We start from the raw sequence: 17,654 nt of genomic DNA, 5'->3' as shown, positions 1-17,654 counted from the left end.
GAGCACATGTCCTCCTCCTGGTGGCTGAAGACAGCACCAACAAACAATTCGGTTTGGAATACCCAGAATGCAACAGGGATCCCCTAAGCAACATAATGCTTCCAGAGATCAATATTAAAGATGGACGCTTTTGTTTGGGTGCTGATAACTTTATATACATGGCCGTTTTTTGAGTTCAATGTAGCACAAAACACGGACGACTTCAATTCTACTTTTGCACGCGCCAACGAATCTGTCATTGATTTGTTAGGTAGGCAGAATTTCACGGATTATGAGAATTCCACCGCTCTAGACGTTGAGATAGTTTCAACTGCATCGAATGTGGTTAGCACAAGAGATGGGACTGGTTTTAGTACACCGTCAACCACAGAGTCCACGCCACTGTCCATGTCTCCTCAAGTACCTCTGCCGCTATCCGGCTCCCTGCCTCCCTCTGTCACGGATGGTAAGGACGGTTGATTGTCTCTCAAAATGTAACGTCTCCGCACCCTACTTTCTGTACTATGCTGCCCTACCAAGCAAAAGAGCAGTAACTGCTCATAGAGTGAAACTGAGGAAAATTACTTCAAATGTTTTTTGAAATTGTCCAGCCAAATTAATTGTAGGCAGATCATTTGAGATGTGGCTATCTTTTGTCTTACAATGAGGTTATATTTTGTATTCATATTGACCCTAACATGAAATGTGTCCCTAGACGGCAGTTACTGACTTATTGCTTACGTCTGAATACATTTCCACGACGATTGTCTTTAACACAAACTTGTGATAATATATGTATTTGTATGTGGCTGTCAGTGTCATATAGTTTGATACTTGTATCAACGAAGAACAATAAATAATACCAAGGTCAACCGTAGACACAGCAGCAGAAAGCTCAGTGAAGCCAAGGTAAAAGGCAGTAAGTAACTGACGTGTGTGATGGCAGTTACTGCCTTTTACCTTGGTTTCACCTGAACTTTTTGCAGTTACTGCGAACATGACCCCCCATTTTCTCCAATACACAACACAATGGAGGCAGGATATTTGTTCACACGATAAAGCATGTATTTAAAGAAAAAAGTGAATAACACATTTTGGACAATGCACAGTTACTGCTCTTTTGCTTGGTAGGGCAGTATGGCCTACATTACTTTAGACAGAATAACCCTTATCAGAGATATTTCAAGGAAATGTATTTGTTCTAAAGTATTTGAACAGGGCCATACATAAGGGTACATAGACATTGAATATACAATTTGCAGGCAATCTACATGTGATGTGGTTTGTGCATAGTCCAATAAAGCCCAGAACATGGGTAAAAGGGTGGGTAGGCCTATACCCCGTTCTGTTATAGCAAGCCTAACATAAGGTGGAATCTTATCTATCTATTTATCTATCTGTACTATGGGTTACTATTATATTGATGTGGTCCCTTAGATGTAGGGTGTATCCCAAATGGCACCCTATTCCTTTTACAGTCCACTACCCTATGGGCCCTGGTCAAAAGTAGTGCTCTATATTGGGAATGGGGTGCACATAGTCTTGGAAATCCCAGAACTGGGGCAACAGCACATTGGTTACATTGTGGTAGGCAACTCGTCTGTCTAGTGAGACTAACACACGCATAAGGATCAGAGAATTAGCCTAGGTGTAACCCATTAGGTGAGCTCTGTCTAGGTTGCTGTGTCACTTCAGCTAAATTAGCATTCTTTATCCTCAGTTTCCAGAATTTGCCCGTGCGACCAATTAAAGGACCAGTGTGACCCCAACTGTTGCTGTGACCCAGATTGCAGACAGGAATTAGCTCTCTTCACCAGCTGTACAGTGAAAACAGTCCGGCAAGTCACTAGCACTCCTCTTTTCTTTTCTGATGACTTGGGGTTTGACATGATCAGTGTAATAATTGATCTATGTGTTCTTTCCAGTGGTGAGCCGAAGCTTTGCGGTCAGGACGTGGTCACCTACACTATTAGTGAAACTATAGACGGCTATGCTCAGGTGCAGAGGTCGGTCCAGCAGGAGGTTAACCTAGACGTCTTCTGCATACAGTCAACTAACTGTAAGTTTAATAGGCCTTGATATAATATATTCTAGGCTGTGGCAAATACAGAGCCTCACCCCCGCCCGCCCTTCCGGAAACATTATTATTTATTTTTTTAAAGCTAAGGATCCGGATCACATTAGATTTGCTAACGTAGCTGCTGCTCACTCCCCCTCCCTTCATGTTTCTCTATTTACTACTCACCCTCTTTTGAACCCTGATGATGTCTGCCTCATATTTCTGAACAGGTGAAATAAAAACCCTATGGCGATTTGAATGAACTTTCCAAAACATTTTATGAAGGCTACAACATTCTCTGTCTGTCTGTTGTAATGGATATTGCAGTCGCGCAAGCAGGACGCAGTCCTTACATTTTCAGCATTTTGTGTGATGATGAAGGCTAATCTTTATAGTTGCTGCCATATTATAGTTCCTGAAAAAAGAACACTACTTGACTGCCTGTCTGCCTCCTGCGCAGCTTAGCCAATGTTTGCAATGATGATTAAAAAAACAACATTCAATTGCTAATTAGACTGGCTGTCTGTGTCTTTCTGCATTCCACCTCTAGGTAGCCAAACCTTCTAGGCAGCAAGTATGTTGACAGTTGAGTGGGCACTCGGCTACGTAAAAAAATAATGCATATACGCAGAATTTGTAGTTTGGGCAAATTTGAATACTGAAGCTCCATATCTGTAGCCACTCTGTACAATCCATGACCTGATTCTTATGCTCCCTCCACTCTAGTTATTTAACATCTTTTTGGTTTACTAGCAGTTTATTAATCTTAGTTGATCATTATCTGACCTAAGTAGGGACATACACACCTGTAATAACAAAGAACACACCTGTAATCACGCGAAGAATGTGAATGTGGGATTCTTGAATTTCAAACATCTAATAGCATAATTGATCTATGAGTCTATGATAAGGTGACAGTTATCTATGGTCTGTACATCTGCGTTGAAGATGAGGCAGGACTGTCCCTCGCCGCTCCTGAGGTTCCTACCGCAGGGAACTTTGATGGCCTCTACAAGCACTTTGTGCAGTTCTTGTTTGGTTCTGCCAATAATGGGGCCACAACGTCTACAGTGGAACCTCTAACTTCACCTGGATACCTGGTGAGACTCACTCAAACCCCACACTGTTGACAATGTCCATCAAGAAGAATCAACAGTGCTTTTGTTGTGAGATTGTTTTCTGGTGATAGTACAATATACTTAATAGTGCAATACCCTTGGGATCTACAATGAACAAAGTTTGACACTAGCTTCAGTTAGCGCCTTCACTCTCTTTCCAACTCTTTTTTTCCCCCTTCAGTACGGAGATGTCATAGAAACGGAGGAAGAAAGCAGAGGAAGGGGGTTCTTCCGGTTGCCGGCCCCCTCTGTTACAACCCACTGCTCTGACCTGAACCCTGCAGGTACCAGAGACTATTCAGCTCCATGTACATCCACGCTGTCAGCATTGGCCCCCTCCCAATTAGGTTCCTAGTTTTTCAAAGATCTGAAGGTGCTGAAGCAGTACTGTGATGGCTCTACTTACATTTGAAGTCGGAAGTTTACATACACTTAGGTTGTAGTCATTAAAACTTGTTTTTCAACCACTCCACAAATTTCTTGTTAACAATCTATAGTTTAAGACATCTACTTTGTGCACGACACAAGTAATTTTTTCAACAATTGTTTCCAGATAGATTATTTAACTTATAATTCACTGTATCACAATTCCACTGGGTGAGAGGTTTACATACACTGAGTTGACTGTGCCTTTAAACAGCTTGGAAAATTCCAGAAAATGATGTCATGGCTTTAGAAGCTTTTTTAGAAGGCTAATTGACATCATTTGAGTCAATTGAAGGTGTACCTGTGGATGTATTTCAAGGCCTACCTTCAAACTCAGTGCCTCTTTGCTTGACAACATGGGAAAATCCAAAGAAATCAGCAAAGACCACAGAAAAAAAATTGTAGACCTCCACAAGTCTGGTTCATCCTTGGGAGCAATTTCCAAATGCCTGAAGGTACCACGTTTATCTGTACAAACAATAGTACGCAAATATAAAGACCATGGGACCACGCAGCCGTCATACCACTCAGGAAGGAGAACGTACTTTGGTGCAAAAAGTGCACATCAATCCCAGAACAACAGCAAACGACCTTGTGAAGATGCGGGAGGAAACAGGTACAAAAGTATATATATACACAGTAAAACAAGTCCTATATCGACATAACCTGAAAGGCCACTCCGCAAGGAAGAAGCCACTGCTCCAAAACCGCCATAAACAAGCCAGACTACGGTTTGCAACTGCACATGGGGACAAAGATCGTACTTTTTGGAGAAATGTCCTCTGGTCTGATGAAAAAAAAATAGAAGTGTTTGGCCATAATGACCATCGTTATGTTTGGAGGAAAAGGGGGCATGCTTGCAAGCCGAAGAACACCATCCCAACCGTGAAGCACGGGGGTGGCAGCATCATGTTGTGGGGGTGCTTTGCTGCAGGAGGGACTGGTGCACTTCACAAAATAGATGGCATCATGAGGTGGGAAATGATGTGGAATATTGAAGCAACATCTCAAGACATCAGTCAGGAAGTTAAAGCTTGGTCACAAATGGACAATGACACCAAGCATACTTCCAAAGTTGTGGCAAAATAGCTTAAGGGCAACAAAGTCAAGGTGTTGGAGTGGCCAATACAAAGCCCTGACCTCAATCCTATAGACAATTTGTGGGCAGAACTGAAAAGGCGTGTGTGAGCATAGAGGCCTACAAGCCTGACTCAGTTACACCAGCTCTGTCAGGAGGAATGGACCAAAATTCACCCAACTTATTGTGGGAAGGTTGTGGAAGGCTACCCGAAACGTTTGACCCAAGTTAAACAATTAAAAGGAAATGCTACCAAATACTAATTAAGTGTATGTAAACTTCTGACCCACAGGAAATGTGAAGAAAGAAATAAAAGCTGAAATAAATAATTATTTCTACTATTATTCTGACATTTCACATTCTTAAAATAAAGTGGTGATCCTGACTGACCTCAGACAGGGATTTTTTACTAGGATTAAATGTCAGGAATTGTGAAAAACTGAGTTTAAATGTGTATGTATGCTTCCGACTTCAAATGTATATACTAATACATTGAGCCATGGAGCTTTTCACATTGCTTTCACCTATTTAGTCCTTTTCGATCTGGGGAATATAAAAGGGCTAGGGACTAACATGGAACCAGACCAGGGCTGAGTGTTCTCAGTGTTTGTGTGGAAGAGGAGGATGTTTGAGGGGGAGGGGCCAGAGGCCAAAATCGAAGAGGGTCACAATGTAACCACATCACTTAAGTTTTGTCCTCATCCTTCACTTTAGCTTAAATCTCTCATCAAATTGTATTTGTGACATGCATTGTCAGCGTTCCTGAGGGAGCAGAGCAATAGATGCATGCGGAGCCTGGTCCTGGAGAGGGACTGTACCACCCTGCAGGCCCTGAACATGCACAGCTACACTGACCCCCGTCTCCTCTCTGTGAGTTGGTCTGGCCTTGATGTTCAGCTTTATGTTTTGGAAAGTGCAAAATGTATTTCTCTTAAAGTCACTGTCCAATGAAAATCTAAATGTTAAAAGTTAATGTTCTGTCAACTCATACCCAAATAATGTTGTTGACTAGTCCTTTACTTGTAGTTGTGGCCAGCATAAATGAGAGAAAACCACTCTGTAAAACCCACCTCAAACTTGTATCTGAACAGACCAATTCCATTTTTATTTTACAGAAGAAGAGTGAAGATGCGCGATTTGTTGCTGTGGAGGTGACCTCCATCGTCCTGCAATCTTTGGAGGGGACTCAGACCCAGCTGAATATCACTGGTGACTTGAGCCTGGACCCGCTACTGTTGAACTCTGTGGCCCCTGACTCCGCAGTGTGCATCAATGTGGTGCTCCAGGTGAAGTCTAAAGCCTCACAAAGCAAGCTACACAGGATGGCCGCTCTGCCTACTTGCATAAAAAAAGAACAAACGTGTGCAGCGAGGCAATTTGTAACCCCTCGCAAGTACGCAGGAATGCTATTTTTTATTGATAAATGTGACAGATACCCTGTCTCATGGCCAAGGGAGGTGGTCGGTGGGAATGAAGAGAACCCAAATTTGTGGAAAAATAGTACTTTATTTTATTGCCAATGCTTGATTGTAGGAAACATGGCATGACTTGAAGACTTGTCCTAATCATAAGCATTCAGACTCAAATTTTGACATTCTGTTTTCCTCTGCTGACAGGTTGGTTACACGGTCACATACAGTGAGGCTGGAGACATTGTGAATGTGAATGCGTCCTTGGTCCTTGGAGCCATTGACCGTAACATGGTCCCAATGGAGCAGGAGTTTGAAATTGAATTCGTCCAGGTGCCATATTTATATATATATTTTTTTGCATTTTGCATAGTTCTATGCCATAGAATATTTTAGCATTTTTCATCAACCCAGAAAAGTGGTTTACTCTTAATGTAAACGAAAGCCAAAATCAGTATCACTTCAGTCAGTAATACCACTCTCCCCTTGATGTCTTCTGCTAGCAGAATGTTGACCAAGTGGCGCTCCACTCCAGTGGGAATCCTGGTTATGTTGTGGGGCTCCCTCTACTGGCTGGATCCAAAACAGCAGAATATCCTTTTTTGGAGTGGCCAATGAGTTAGGTATAATTTCTCTTACATGGTATATTCTTCATGAGTTTTCACGTCATCAACAATCCATTTGTTGTGATCAAAGTGGCATGGGATCCCTTTGAAGAGCAGAAGCTTCAGCTTTCTATGAGCTGTTGATTCACTAGTTCCTTGGTTTTCTTGAAATAACTCCCTATTTTGCTGTTTTTAAGAGATATGAACATGAATATGCACCCTATTACTGATTCAATATTGAAGAACCCATATTAAAACGTATATGAAACCTATAAGTTATATCTGAGTATTTCTAAAACTTGACGAGAGGTCAGATATAATGTATTTGTGTCCTTAACTGTCCTGCTCACTGGAATAGTTCACAGTGCTGATTCGAGGGGAGCTTTTACCCTCCTCCATGGCTCCAAACTGTCAAACTGTCTCAGAGGGCCCCATCACCGTTCCCCCGTCCTGTTCGGGGTCGACATGGTGTCAGGCTGCACGTTGAGGTGAGAGAGGAAGACTGCTCTGTTCTACAGGACCTAAAGCCCAATCCCAAACAAATCCCTTGCCACTTTTTCTTGACCCTTGTCCCTCACCCCCTAATGTGAATGTCTTTGGTTGTCTGTAAGTAACTAAGGCATAGGGGTGAAGGGTTGGTTAGGGAAATACTGTATTTCTCTTATCTCTCTCTAGGTTGGATGAGACTGCTAACTGCTCAGTGGTATCAGAAGTGGTTCTAGGAGTATTGAGGGGGCAAAGCTTCCCCCAGTATGTGGCCTCTTTTGGGAATTCCCCATATCAGAAACCAATGGACTGGGTGCCGATAAGGACCCAAACCAAACCTACGGTGAGAAGCTTTGGGCAAAGTATTTTCATTGCATGTTAGTGGAAGAAAATATTATTTGAATGTTGTGATGTAGATGTTCCTGTCATACCATATATTAAGGATGCAGAGACAGCCATTACATTACAACCATTAAAACATACTGCAACGATGACACAAAACAGTAGACGAAATTGATAAGACATTTGGATTGAATCTTGAAAGTTTGGAGAGAATGGATGGTTGATTGAATGACTTCCACCACCAATAGACATAGTTGGTTATGAGAAGTGCTTTTTCCTGTTTCTCAACAACCACAATTGTGTAAACAACAATGACTCCATATTGATGGTTGGTAACAGCCCTTTTATGTTTCTATTCTCTTGGACTAAGCAGGAAGCTCAGAGTTGCAGTATTCCCCTGTCTCTTCACCTGGAAGTGCAATGGACCCAATATGGATCCCTGGTGAACCCGCAGGCTCAGATTGTCAGTGTCGTTGAAGTGATTCACACCAACACCAGCAACCTGGTAAACCTTGAGTGATCTTAAACATTATGGGACTTGGGACAGTTTCCCAGATTAGGCCAACTGCTATACTAAAAAGTATGCTCAATGGAGAATCTCCATGAAAGTGATTTTTAGTCCAGGACTAGGCTTAGTTTTCTTTAACTGCTCGGGTACTATTTTCACAAGTATGTGGTACATTTTCACAACTCTTAGTACAAAACTCCAAACTGGTCCAACTTGTAAAGCAGCCAGTCTTTCATTCAAAACTTATCATTGTGCATTAATTTGGATTGTAAAAAATCTCTCACCACACAACCATTGATTCAAATATACACTACCATTCAAAAGTTTGTGGTCACTTAGAAATGTCCTTGTTTTTGAAAGAAAAGCACATTTTTTGTCCATTAAAATAACATCAAATTGATCAGAAATACAGTGTAGACGTTGTTGTAACTTACTATTGTAGCTGTAAACGGTTGATTGTTAATATCTATTCATAGATATATATGCGTACAGAGGCCTATTGTCAGCAACCATCACTCCTGTGTTCCAATGGCACGTTGTGTTAGCTAATCCAAGTTTATTATTTTAAAAGGCTAATTGATCATTAGAAAATGATTTTGCAATTATGTTAGCACAGCTGAAAACTGTTGTTCTTATTTAAAGAAGCAATAAAATTGGCCGTCTTTAGACTAGTTGAGTATCTGGAGCATCAGCATTTGTGGGTTCGATTACAGGCTCAAAATATCCAGAAACAAAGTACTTTTTTTCTGAAACTTGTCAATCTATTCTTGTTCTGAGAAATGAAGGCTATTCCAATGCGAGAAATTGCCAAGAAACTGAAGATCTCGTACAACGTTTGTGAAATATAATGATAACATTGGTTCAATCACCGAAACACTACATAATGATATCTTTTCAATTTAGTCATTTTAACTACCAGTTAATCCAATAGCAAACAATACAAGATGCGTGTTTCAAGTCACCCTTAGAAGTGTTGAAAGTGATATACTACAGTATTGAAAATGACAGAAAATCTATCATTATCATAATACCTATCCAATTTGCAATCAAAGGTGTGACCAATGAAGACATCCTCCACAATCATTCATGCCAAAAAAACATAGGTGTTCATAGGTCTGTAATCAAATTTATCAAATTAATGAAACAAATTAAATGAATGAAAATAAAACAATGTTTTATAACTCATTCTCATCAAGCCTGTCTTGATCATTTGGCCATAAATTCTCATCCACAGGACAGTGAATGTCATCATTGTTTATGCACCGCGGGAAAAACCTTTTGCCATGGCGAATCCAAACTTGAAATTGGCCTGCATTGATTTTGTCGCATGCCTCATTCATGGCGAGAAGGAGGGTGGCACGCGTATGAGGACAAGTACATTAGAGTGTCTAGCTTGAGAAACAGACGGCTCACAAGTCCTCAACTGGCAGCTTCATTAAATAGTACCCGCAAAACACCAGTCTCAAAATCAACAGTGAAGATAAGACTCTGGCTGGCCTTCTAGGCAGAGTTGCAAAGAAAAAGCCATATCTCAGACTGGCCAATAAAAAGAAAAGATTAAGACGGGCAAAAGAACACAGACACTGGACAGAGGAAGATTGGAAAAAAGTGTTATGGACAGACGGATCTAAGTTTGAGGTGTTCGGATCACCAAGAACATTCGTGAGACGCAGAAAAAATGATGAGAAGCTGGAGGAGTGCTTGACACCATCTGTCAAGCATGGTGGAGGCAATGTGATGCTCTGGGGTTGCTTTGGTGGTGGTAAAGTGGGAGATTTGTACAGGGTAAAAGGGATCTTGAAGAAGGAATGCTATCACTCCATCTTGAAACGCCATGCCATACCCTCTGGAATGCGCTTAATTTTATGCCAATTACCTCCTACAACAGGACAAAGACCCAAAGCACAGCTCCAAACTATGGAAGAACTATTTAGGGAAGAAGCAGTCAGCTGGTATTCTGTCTATAATGGAGTGGCCAGCACAGTCACTGGATCTCAACCCTATTGAGCTGTTGTGGGAGCAGCTTGACCGTATAGTATGTAAGAAGTGCCCCATTACCTCAACAAATTGACAACTAGAATGCCAAAGGTCTGCAAGGCTGTAATTGCTGCAAATGGAGGATTATTTGACAAAAGCAAAGATTGAAGGACACAATTATTATCTCAATTAAAAATAATTATTTATAACCTTGTCAATGTCTTGACTATATTTCCTATTCATTTTGCAACTAATTTCATGTATGCTTTCAGGGAAAACAAGGACATTTCTAAGTGACCCCAAACTTTTGAACGGTAGTGTATATTACTCAAATAACTTGTAAAATGATCTTGCAGCAGTGTAAAGTATAACAAGCATACACATTCAGAAAATATCGAGACACGGATTTGACGCAACCAATGTAATATTGATTGAATAGTGCTCTTTTTATAGAAGCATTTGTCACAAAGTGCTTAACAAAAATGTAACTTTATCAGCTTGTATTTGTATAACAGCAACCAGAGTACTCATCGTGGCTACACTGATAAGTGTCTCACTTACTAAGTCGCTCTGGAGAATAGTGTCTGTTAAAGGACCAACATTTAAATCTAATACATGTAGTCCACTTATATGCCCTGTAATGGAACAACAGACTTTCCTTAGAAATGGTAGGCTACTGTTAGATTCTCTTGATTCAACAGTAACTTAATTTATGCATCTTTAACATATTGCGAAGTGATGGAACAATAGAGTTCCTCTTCCAGAGCTTTGGTCAATGCTATGACACCTTTATTTAACACGCTACTTATATTTTATTGCCATTTTTCTTTTCCCCAGGCGTTACTCTCTGGAGGCAGTCGTGTCATGTCTGTCACCAGCTCTGTGACCTTCGTACCTGTGTCTGCAGCCGCCCGGCCTGGCTTCAAGGCCTCGCCCACTATCGACGCCAAGCTGCCTTACGACTTCTTCTTCCCTTTTGTTTGAACGACTGACAGACAGAAGAGTGGGCAGGTGTTGCACACACGCACACACACAAGAAACCACAACTATGTTTTAATATCCTCACCAGCTTACCACTTAGAATGCATGGCCAAATACATTGCTTCATTCTTAATGATATGCTAGTGTGGATATTGATGTTGCCTCTTTAGAATCACCTGGTATACTGACCAAAATGTAGAGAATAAAAACCCTGATGTTCTCTGATGGCACTCAGCTGCTGTTAGCAACCACCTTTTATTTATTTGTAATATTTTTTGTATAAAAAAATCAATAAAGAAACATTTAATAATACTTTCACAGTGATTTATACTTGTATTGTCTTTGCATAGCAAGCAATGGGGCGGCAGGGTAGCCTAGTGGTTAGAGCGTTGGACTAGTAACCGGAAGGTTGTGAGTTCAAACCCCCGAGCTGACAAGGTACGAATCTGTCGTTCTGCCCCTGAACAGGCAGTTAACCCACTGTTCCCAGGCCGTCATTGAAAATAAGAATGTGTTCTTAACTGACTTGCCTGGTTAAATAAAGGTAAAATTAAATGTTAAAAAAAAAAATGGATATTCCGAAAACAGCAAGATGCAACAAATTCATTACAGGATCTAAAGTACAAAATATTAGCTGAATAAAGGCATAGCACATGTAAAAATATCAAGCAATGTGAAATACTGGCATATGATATCAATGAAGTCTGATCAGCTTTTATAATCTGCTTAAATATGCAGATAATGGTTGGAAGGTTGACCTAATCATGTGGAATCTATCTAGCCTGAGTGCCAGTCTTTGTGCTATATTACCAACTCATTGTCATTCATTGTCATGCCAAATGTTTGGTTTGACAATGACAGCAATTGAGTTGGCAAGAGTACAAACAGATTTGGGATTTACAAACAGATTTAGTATCTATCTGGGCAGTGTAAGCTCCTGTCATGGTGGAATTACTGACACAAATAGTGTATGGATGGTCAACACCTTTCAGAATATGCCCTTGTTTATTGATCAATTCCAATAAAACTTTAGAAGTGGATAATGAAAATGGCATCTTGTTCCTCTTCCTGCATCAGTATGCAATGTCATGCTGTCGCAGGAGAGCCCGTAGTTTACTGTTCTCTTGTTCCTAAAGAGGTGAAGAGATTGAAGGGTGTGTTGAAAAAGGGTCTATTGACAGACTATAAGACACTGTATAAGAGTGTACTAAATTACCAAAATGTAAATGTCTTCAAACTTGTCTTGGGCGGGTAGGGGTTTGGGTTGCCGGGGGCTGGCCAACTCACCGTCTTGCCGCTGCGCTCTTGTAGCTCGCTAACTCGCTGGACCAGTTGATCGTTGCTCTCCTTCAGCTTGTGAAGTTTGCGATCGGCCCTTGCCTTCACAGACACCAGGATACCTGAGTGGTGGGAGAAAACATGACATGTTGGACACAAACCCATTTTACAACATTGGTGACCTAGCTACCTGTGTGACATAAAGGTTGTGTTCATTAGGGCATGCATTGGATAAAGCTTTAAAATGTGTGTTTATTGGACATGTCCAGGGAGTCCCTCCCGGTTTCAGTCCATTTTCTTCCCTTTGATGCCTAATGAACATGAACAAAGTGAGAAATCTCTCACCGTTGATTATCCTCGCCACCCTCCAGAGCCTGAGGAGGATCAGGAGGCCCATAGAGGCATCGAAAGCCTCTTCACGGGCTGTATACACAACATCCAGGATGAAGGACACAATCACTACCAGCCCGTCAAACACCTCAAACTTGTGGTGGAAGAACTCCAGCTGGTAAGCAAAGAGCTTCCCAGCCAGCTCCACCATGAAGAAGGTGAGAAGAGCCAGACTCAGGTAGTGGAACACCTGGTGAAGAGGGAAAGGACAGAAGAGTTGTAGGAAGTTTGGGGTCACAGATTTTTTGGAGCTGTGTAGTGTTGTTGTCCCCAGGACCGACTTTGGGAAACACTGCACTCTAGACTCACCTGAGGGGCAATGTGTCCATGCTCCAAATCAATGATTGATAGTTCGATCAGTAGCTCGACCAGCACAAAGATGGCATCCAGGATGACCAGGCACACCACAACTATCTAAACCAGGGGCAAACACTCATCAGACAAGACCAATCTTCTGACAAGCATATGTGAGAATTTACTGTCTCATATTTGCGGCCTAGACTGAAAAACACACACATACGTATGTTCCACATCCACAGTTGACATTTGATTTGAGCAAAGGTAACAATTACTGGCTTTGTTTGATTGATAGTATGAGCATTTCCTACTCCACTCATATTCCATACCTGGAATTTGTTGGAGCTGTAGAGCATCTTCAGGGAGTCTCTGAAGGAGAGTTCCCCCTGGGGCATCTGTCCTGTGGCTGGTCCCAGCTCCTCACTAGCTTCATGTAGCTCCTCATCCTGCCACTGGGCTGTGTGGTCGTCACCCACTGTGGTGAAATGCCTCAGGTACTTGGACATGGTGATGCAGGGGGGTGTGGTGGCCCACCAAAAAGAGACAGTTTTCCTGCAAGGGCATGTGGAAATTAGAGGTTAAAAGTTTAACTGAATTTAATTTAAAAACCTCAAGTCTTTGGGGGGAGGGCTTCTGTGGTGGAGGTGTCTCCCTGTTGCAACTTGTAATTAAACTGGAATGATTTTGATTGACTATATCAATGACTGCTCTCCTTTTTGTTCACCTGGAATTACTATTACAATATGGATGTACTGTATTCAAACATAATTCTCTCTACTAAGCTAACATATGGAATTGTTTTAAGATCATCATGATCATTTCGAATTTAAGACCCCTTTAGGTATAAAATAAATGGCAAAACAGACAGTCCAAAAATAATAAATTATAAGGTTTTGAAGTGTCAACTATATCTAGGAGAAATAAGAAAGCTCAGGAAATATTTAAGTTTTTTTGGGCACATATTTAACCCCTTTTTTCTGTTGGCACAAAACTACCTCGGATAGTTTTGACGGATAACCTTCAGACGAGCCCTGTGACACTTGTGGGGTTCATAGAACAAAACGGAGATCACCATCATGTTCGTGGGATCCTCATCTTTCCATAGTGTGGTCATATTAGATGGCCAAACCTCATGGTTTGACAAACAAGGCGACATAGGCAGATACGGGGGATTGCCAATGAAAAAACATATCTAGCTTAAACCGATGGATTTTGGTGGGAATTGTCTTTATTATGGTACTTAGATTGAGGCACAGGTGTGTCAATAGACTTAAGGATGTTTATGCTAAAACTTTCAAATGTCACAAGTTTGTCTGAGGTGCAATAACACAATAGAACTATATTGTTTACTGTTTATCCAAAGCTTTCCACTAATTTCCTAACATGAGCATTGTTAGTATAACCAATTTACTAGCATTAACATAAGGTTCATATTTTTACAAGCTGTATTTCTGCAAACACACATTGAGTAGTCTCTGGAATAAATATTTTAAACCATCATATTGTCATATACACAGAATAATCAACCTATTGTAACTTACCTGCCTTCTTAAGTCTATGAACGACTGCTCAACACTCAGGATGAATTGGCACTTATGTGTTTCCCAGCTGTGTTTTGCACAATATTGGTATACTTCTCCTTTTAAACATTGCAGAACCATGCAAGATGTTAACAAACCAAAGCCTCTTTCTCAAGATGCAAGTTAACTGTGTGGGCATCCCATGTTAAATTTCCCCCCAAAATCTAGACCAATATGGTTTATCATTACAATAGATATTTTATTGTTTTATAAAAAATAATGAACATCTTCTGCCTTGCAATTGCCAAGTGCTTGATATAATTGATTTCGTAGCCAATAAGCTTTAATAACTTTAGTGGTCATGGACAACTAATTATTTTAACAATAACGTGTGTAAAATACACTGAACAAAAATATAAAGGCAACTTGTTAACTGTTGGTCCCATGCTTCATGAGCTGAAATAAAATATTTGTTTACATCCCTGTTAGAGAGCATTTCTCCTTTGCCAAGATAATCCATCCACCTGACAGGTGTGGCATATCAAGAAGCTGATTCAACAGCATGGTTATTACACAGCTGCACCTTGTGCCGGAGACTATAAAAGGCCAATCTAAAATGTGCAGTTTTTTATTTCACCTTTATTTAACCAGGTAGGCTAGTTGAGAGCAAGTTCTCATTTACAACTGCGACCTGGTCAAGATAAAGCAAAGCAGTGTGACACAGACAACAACACAGAGAGTTACACATGGAATAAACAATAAACAAGCCAATAACACAAACAAGTCAATGACACAGTAGGGAAAAAAAGAAAGTCTATATACAGTGTGTGCAAAAGGCATGAGGAGGTAGGTAATAAATAGGCCATAGGAGTGAATAATTACAATTTAGCAGATTAACACTGGCGTGATAAATGAGCAGATGATGATGTGCAAGAAGAGATACTGGTGTGCAAAAGAACAGAAAAGTAAATAAAAACAGTATGAGGATGAGGTAGGTAGATTGGGTGTACAGCGATCGGTTAGCTGATGTTTAAAGTTGGTGAGTGAAATAAAAATCTATATAAAAATACAAGTTGTCACACAACACAATGCTACAGATGTCTCAAGTTTTGAGGGAGCATGCAATTGGCATGCTGACTGCAGAAATGTCCACCAGAGCTGTTGCCATAAGCTGCCTCCAACGTCGTTTTAGAGAATTTGGCAGTACGTCCAACCGGCCTCTCAATCTCAGACCCCATATATTGCATCATGTGGGCGAGTGGTTTGCTGATGTCAACGTTGTGAACAGACTGCCCCATGGTGGTGATGGAGTTATGGTATGGGCAGGCGTAAGCTACGGACAACGATCACATTTGCATTTTATCGATAGCAATTTGAATGCACAGAGATATCGTGACGAGATCCTGAGGCCCATTATCGTGCCATTCATCCGCCTCCGTCACCTCATGTTTTAGCACGATAAAGCACGGCCCCATGTAGCAAGGATCTGTACAAAATTCCTGGAAGCGGAAAATGTGGTCAGAGAAAGAAATGGGTGAGCACACAGTAGACTGTCACTTAAAGCTGCTCTATGGATTCCAATTATTACATAGTGTGTGTGTGAGTGAGTGAGTGAGTGAGTGAGTGAGTGAGTGAGTGAGTGAGGGAGTGAGCGAGCGAGCTGTGTTCCCATTGGCAGTTTGAAGTGACTCAAATCCTATGTATTTGCAGATCCAATGCAAATCTGTTCTTTTTCCTGCAGTCTGAACAGACCAAAAACACATGGAATCTGATATTTCAAGCGACATTTCATACCACCTTTGTACAAATCTGCTTCCATGGGCATGTGACTTGTGTCCGAATGGTCAAGTCTGATTTATTTGCCCTCAAGTGGTTTTTAGACTGTGATTTGGCATATCTCGTTGCTTGCTAGCTACACTGTTGATAGTTTAACAAGAACATGTGGGAGCTAACTAGCTTGTTCATTGTTAAGTGAATGTGCTAGAAAGCTAAATGGTTACCTAGCTAGCTAGTTGACTGCTGTGGCTAGCAAAAAATGATTTGTTTTGGAAGTTGGATCATCTTATCCTTTGAGGCTTTAAAAGTGTTCTTACAGCATGATTTTCCATGAACATTCAAAGAAACTGGGAAACGTCCATGACAGGCATTGTTGTCCCCTTAGCTTGCTACATAACTTCTGAGTGATAGGAAGCACGAGCGCCGCCACCAATCAGCCTATACCACTGCGCACACACCCATCATTACCCATTATGACAACTAGCGTAGCCATGTCAGCAAATAACTGCTGTCTGTACACACACATCCAATTTGGTCACTTGTAACTTGCTGTTTGGACAGTCAGTAGACCAAAACGGATTTGAAAACCAAAACTGATTTGAGCATTAAGGCCTGCAGTGTGAACAACCTTTAGATTCTTTAATCAGTTTGACTCATTGGACATGTCAGCGTCTATGTTTTATGTTGTTGAGTGGTCTAGAGGTTTTTGGCAATACACTGTAGATGTATGTGTTCCAGGGTAGAGAGACCCACAGTTGCTACTGTAATTGACTACTGTCAGTGTCTGCTGTGGCAGGTAGGAAAGTGCAAGTTACCTGATAAAAAACTAATCTCTCAATGTTCATCTCAAAGTGCACCAAACTAATGAATTTTAGCCGTTGAAATTCCTTTGCCTCCGGACCCCCTACTGGCTTTGAGCTAAGCTCCCAATGTCTTCAAATCCTAAAAATGCCCCTGCCTCTGGGGCCTGTTTGGTGTCACACTTTTTCCCCATCTAACACAACTGACTCCAATAATCAACTAATCATGATGTTCAGTTTAGAATGCAATTAGTTTCATCAGCTGTGTTTGCTAGGGATGGGGGGGGGGGAAAGTGTGACACCACTCTGGGCCCCGAGGACTCTAGCAAAGATTATGGATATACTGACAAGATACATGCCTCTCCGATCTAACAATGGGAGTCGTTGTCCACAAAGCGGCACGGCTGGCTGTCTAGCTCCCACCTATCCTTTCTTTGGATTGGTGGATACATCTCATTATTGTAATCCTTTTTTGAATATTCAATGAGGGTTGTTGGAGAGAGACGCTATGCTACCAGCCTCATGCCATGAATATACATAGCCATCTCGAGACAACTCCGATATAAATATTTTTTTCTCAAAGTTGCTGGGATGTCACATGTCCTACTTATATCAGTACACTTTT

At 41.2% G+C, this 17,654-nt stretch overlaps 2 protein-coding genes across 5 annotated transcripts; one reads left to right on the top strand and one right to left on the bottom strand.

Annotated features, from left to right (window-relative positions):
- Window positions 1-74: 74 nt before the first annotated feature.
- Window positions 75-11,280, top strand: LOC118400442 (tectonic-1-like). 2 transcript variants are annotated; one of them, XM_035797320.2, is made up of 13 exons: window positions 75-445; window positions 1,700-1,817; window positions 1,905-2,038; window positions 2,987-3,138; window positions 3,338-3,440; window positions 5,418-5,530; window positions 5,776-5,946; window positions 6,277-6,402; window positions 6,573-6,661; window positions 7,025-7,162; window positions 7,350-7,503; window positions 7,876-8,007; window positions 10,825-11,280. In XM_035797320.2, the coding sequence occupies exons 1-13, from the start codon at window positions 121-123 to the stop codon at window positions 10,969-10,971; spliced, it is 1,902 nt and encodes a 633-aa protein (XP_035653213.1). In that variant the 5' UTR covers window positions 75-120; the 3' UTR covers window positions 10,972-11,280. The 2 variants fall into 2 exon arrangements, with proteins under 2 accessions (XP_035653213.1, XP_035653214.1); XM_035797321.2 differs by having other exon boundaries at window positions 76-445; window positions 6,576-6,661.
- Window positions 11,165-17,147, bottom strand: LOC118400444 (voltage-gated hydrogen channel 1-like). Of its 3 annotated transcripts, none has more exons than XM_035797324.2 (6): window positions 17,045-17,147; window positions 13,263-13,485; window positions 12,946-13,050; window positions 12,592-12,826; window positions 12,256-12,368; window positions 11,165-12,098 (listed from the first exon to the last, which is right to left on the bottom strand). In XM_035797324.2, exons 2-6 carry the CDS (start codon window positions 13,437-13,439, stop codon window positions 12,042-12,044), a joined length of 687 nt encoding a protein of 228 aa, XP_035653217.1. In that variant the 5' UTR covers window positions 13,440-13,485; window positions 17,045-17,147; the 3' UTR covers window positions 11,165-12,041. The 3 variants fall into 3 exon arrangements, with proteins under 3 accessions (XP_035653217.1, XP_035653215.1, XP_035653216.1); XM_035797322.2 differs by lacking the exon at window positions 17,045-17,147 and adding an exon at window positions 14,475-14,609; XM_035797323.2 differs by lacking the exon at window positions 17,045-17,147 and adding an exon at window positions 14,479-14,535.
- Window positions 17,148-17,654: the final 507 nt, after the last annotated feature.

The sequence above is a fragment of the Oncorhynchus keta genome, chromosome 21, assembly GCF_023373465.1.
Source record: "Oncorhynchus keta strain PuntledgeMale-10-30-2019 chromosome 21, Oket_V2, whole genome shotgun sequence".
NCBI classification, from domain to species: Eukaryota; Metazoa; Chordata; class Actinopteri; order Salmoniformes; family Salmonidae; genus Oncorhynchus; species Oncorhynchus keta.
Note: the sequence above shows the minus strand (reverse complement) of the source record. Positions and strands in the feature narration are given on the sequence as shown.

Coding starts and splice junctions, on each gene's coding strand:
- LOC118400442 (XM_035797320.2), top strand. CDS start 121: ATGGACGCTTTTGTTTGGGTGCTGATAACTTTATATACATGGCCGTTT. Junction 5,947..6,276: donor GCATCAATGTGGTGCTCCAG/GTGAAGTCTAAA, acceptor CTCTGCTGACAG/GTTGGTTACACGGTCACATA. Junction 8,008..10,824: donor ACACCAACACCAGCAACCTG/GTAAACCTTGAG, acceptor TCTTTTCCCCAG/GCGTTACTCTCTGGAGGCAG.
- LOC118400444 (XM_035797324.2), bottom strand. CDS start 13,439: ATGTCCAAGTACCTGAGGCATTTCACCACAGTGGGTGACGACCACACA. Junction 12,369..12,591: donor GGTGGCGAGGATAATCAACG/GTGAGAGATTTC, acceptor CCCACCACTCAG/GTATCCTGGTGTCTGTGAAG. Junction 12,099..12,255: donor AAGAGCGCAGCGGCAAGACG/GTGAGTTGGCCA, acceptor TCACCTCTTTAG/GAACAAGAGAACAGTAAACT.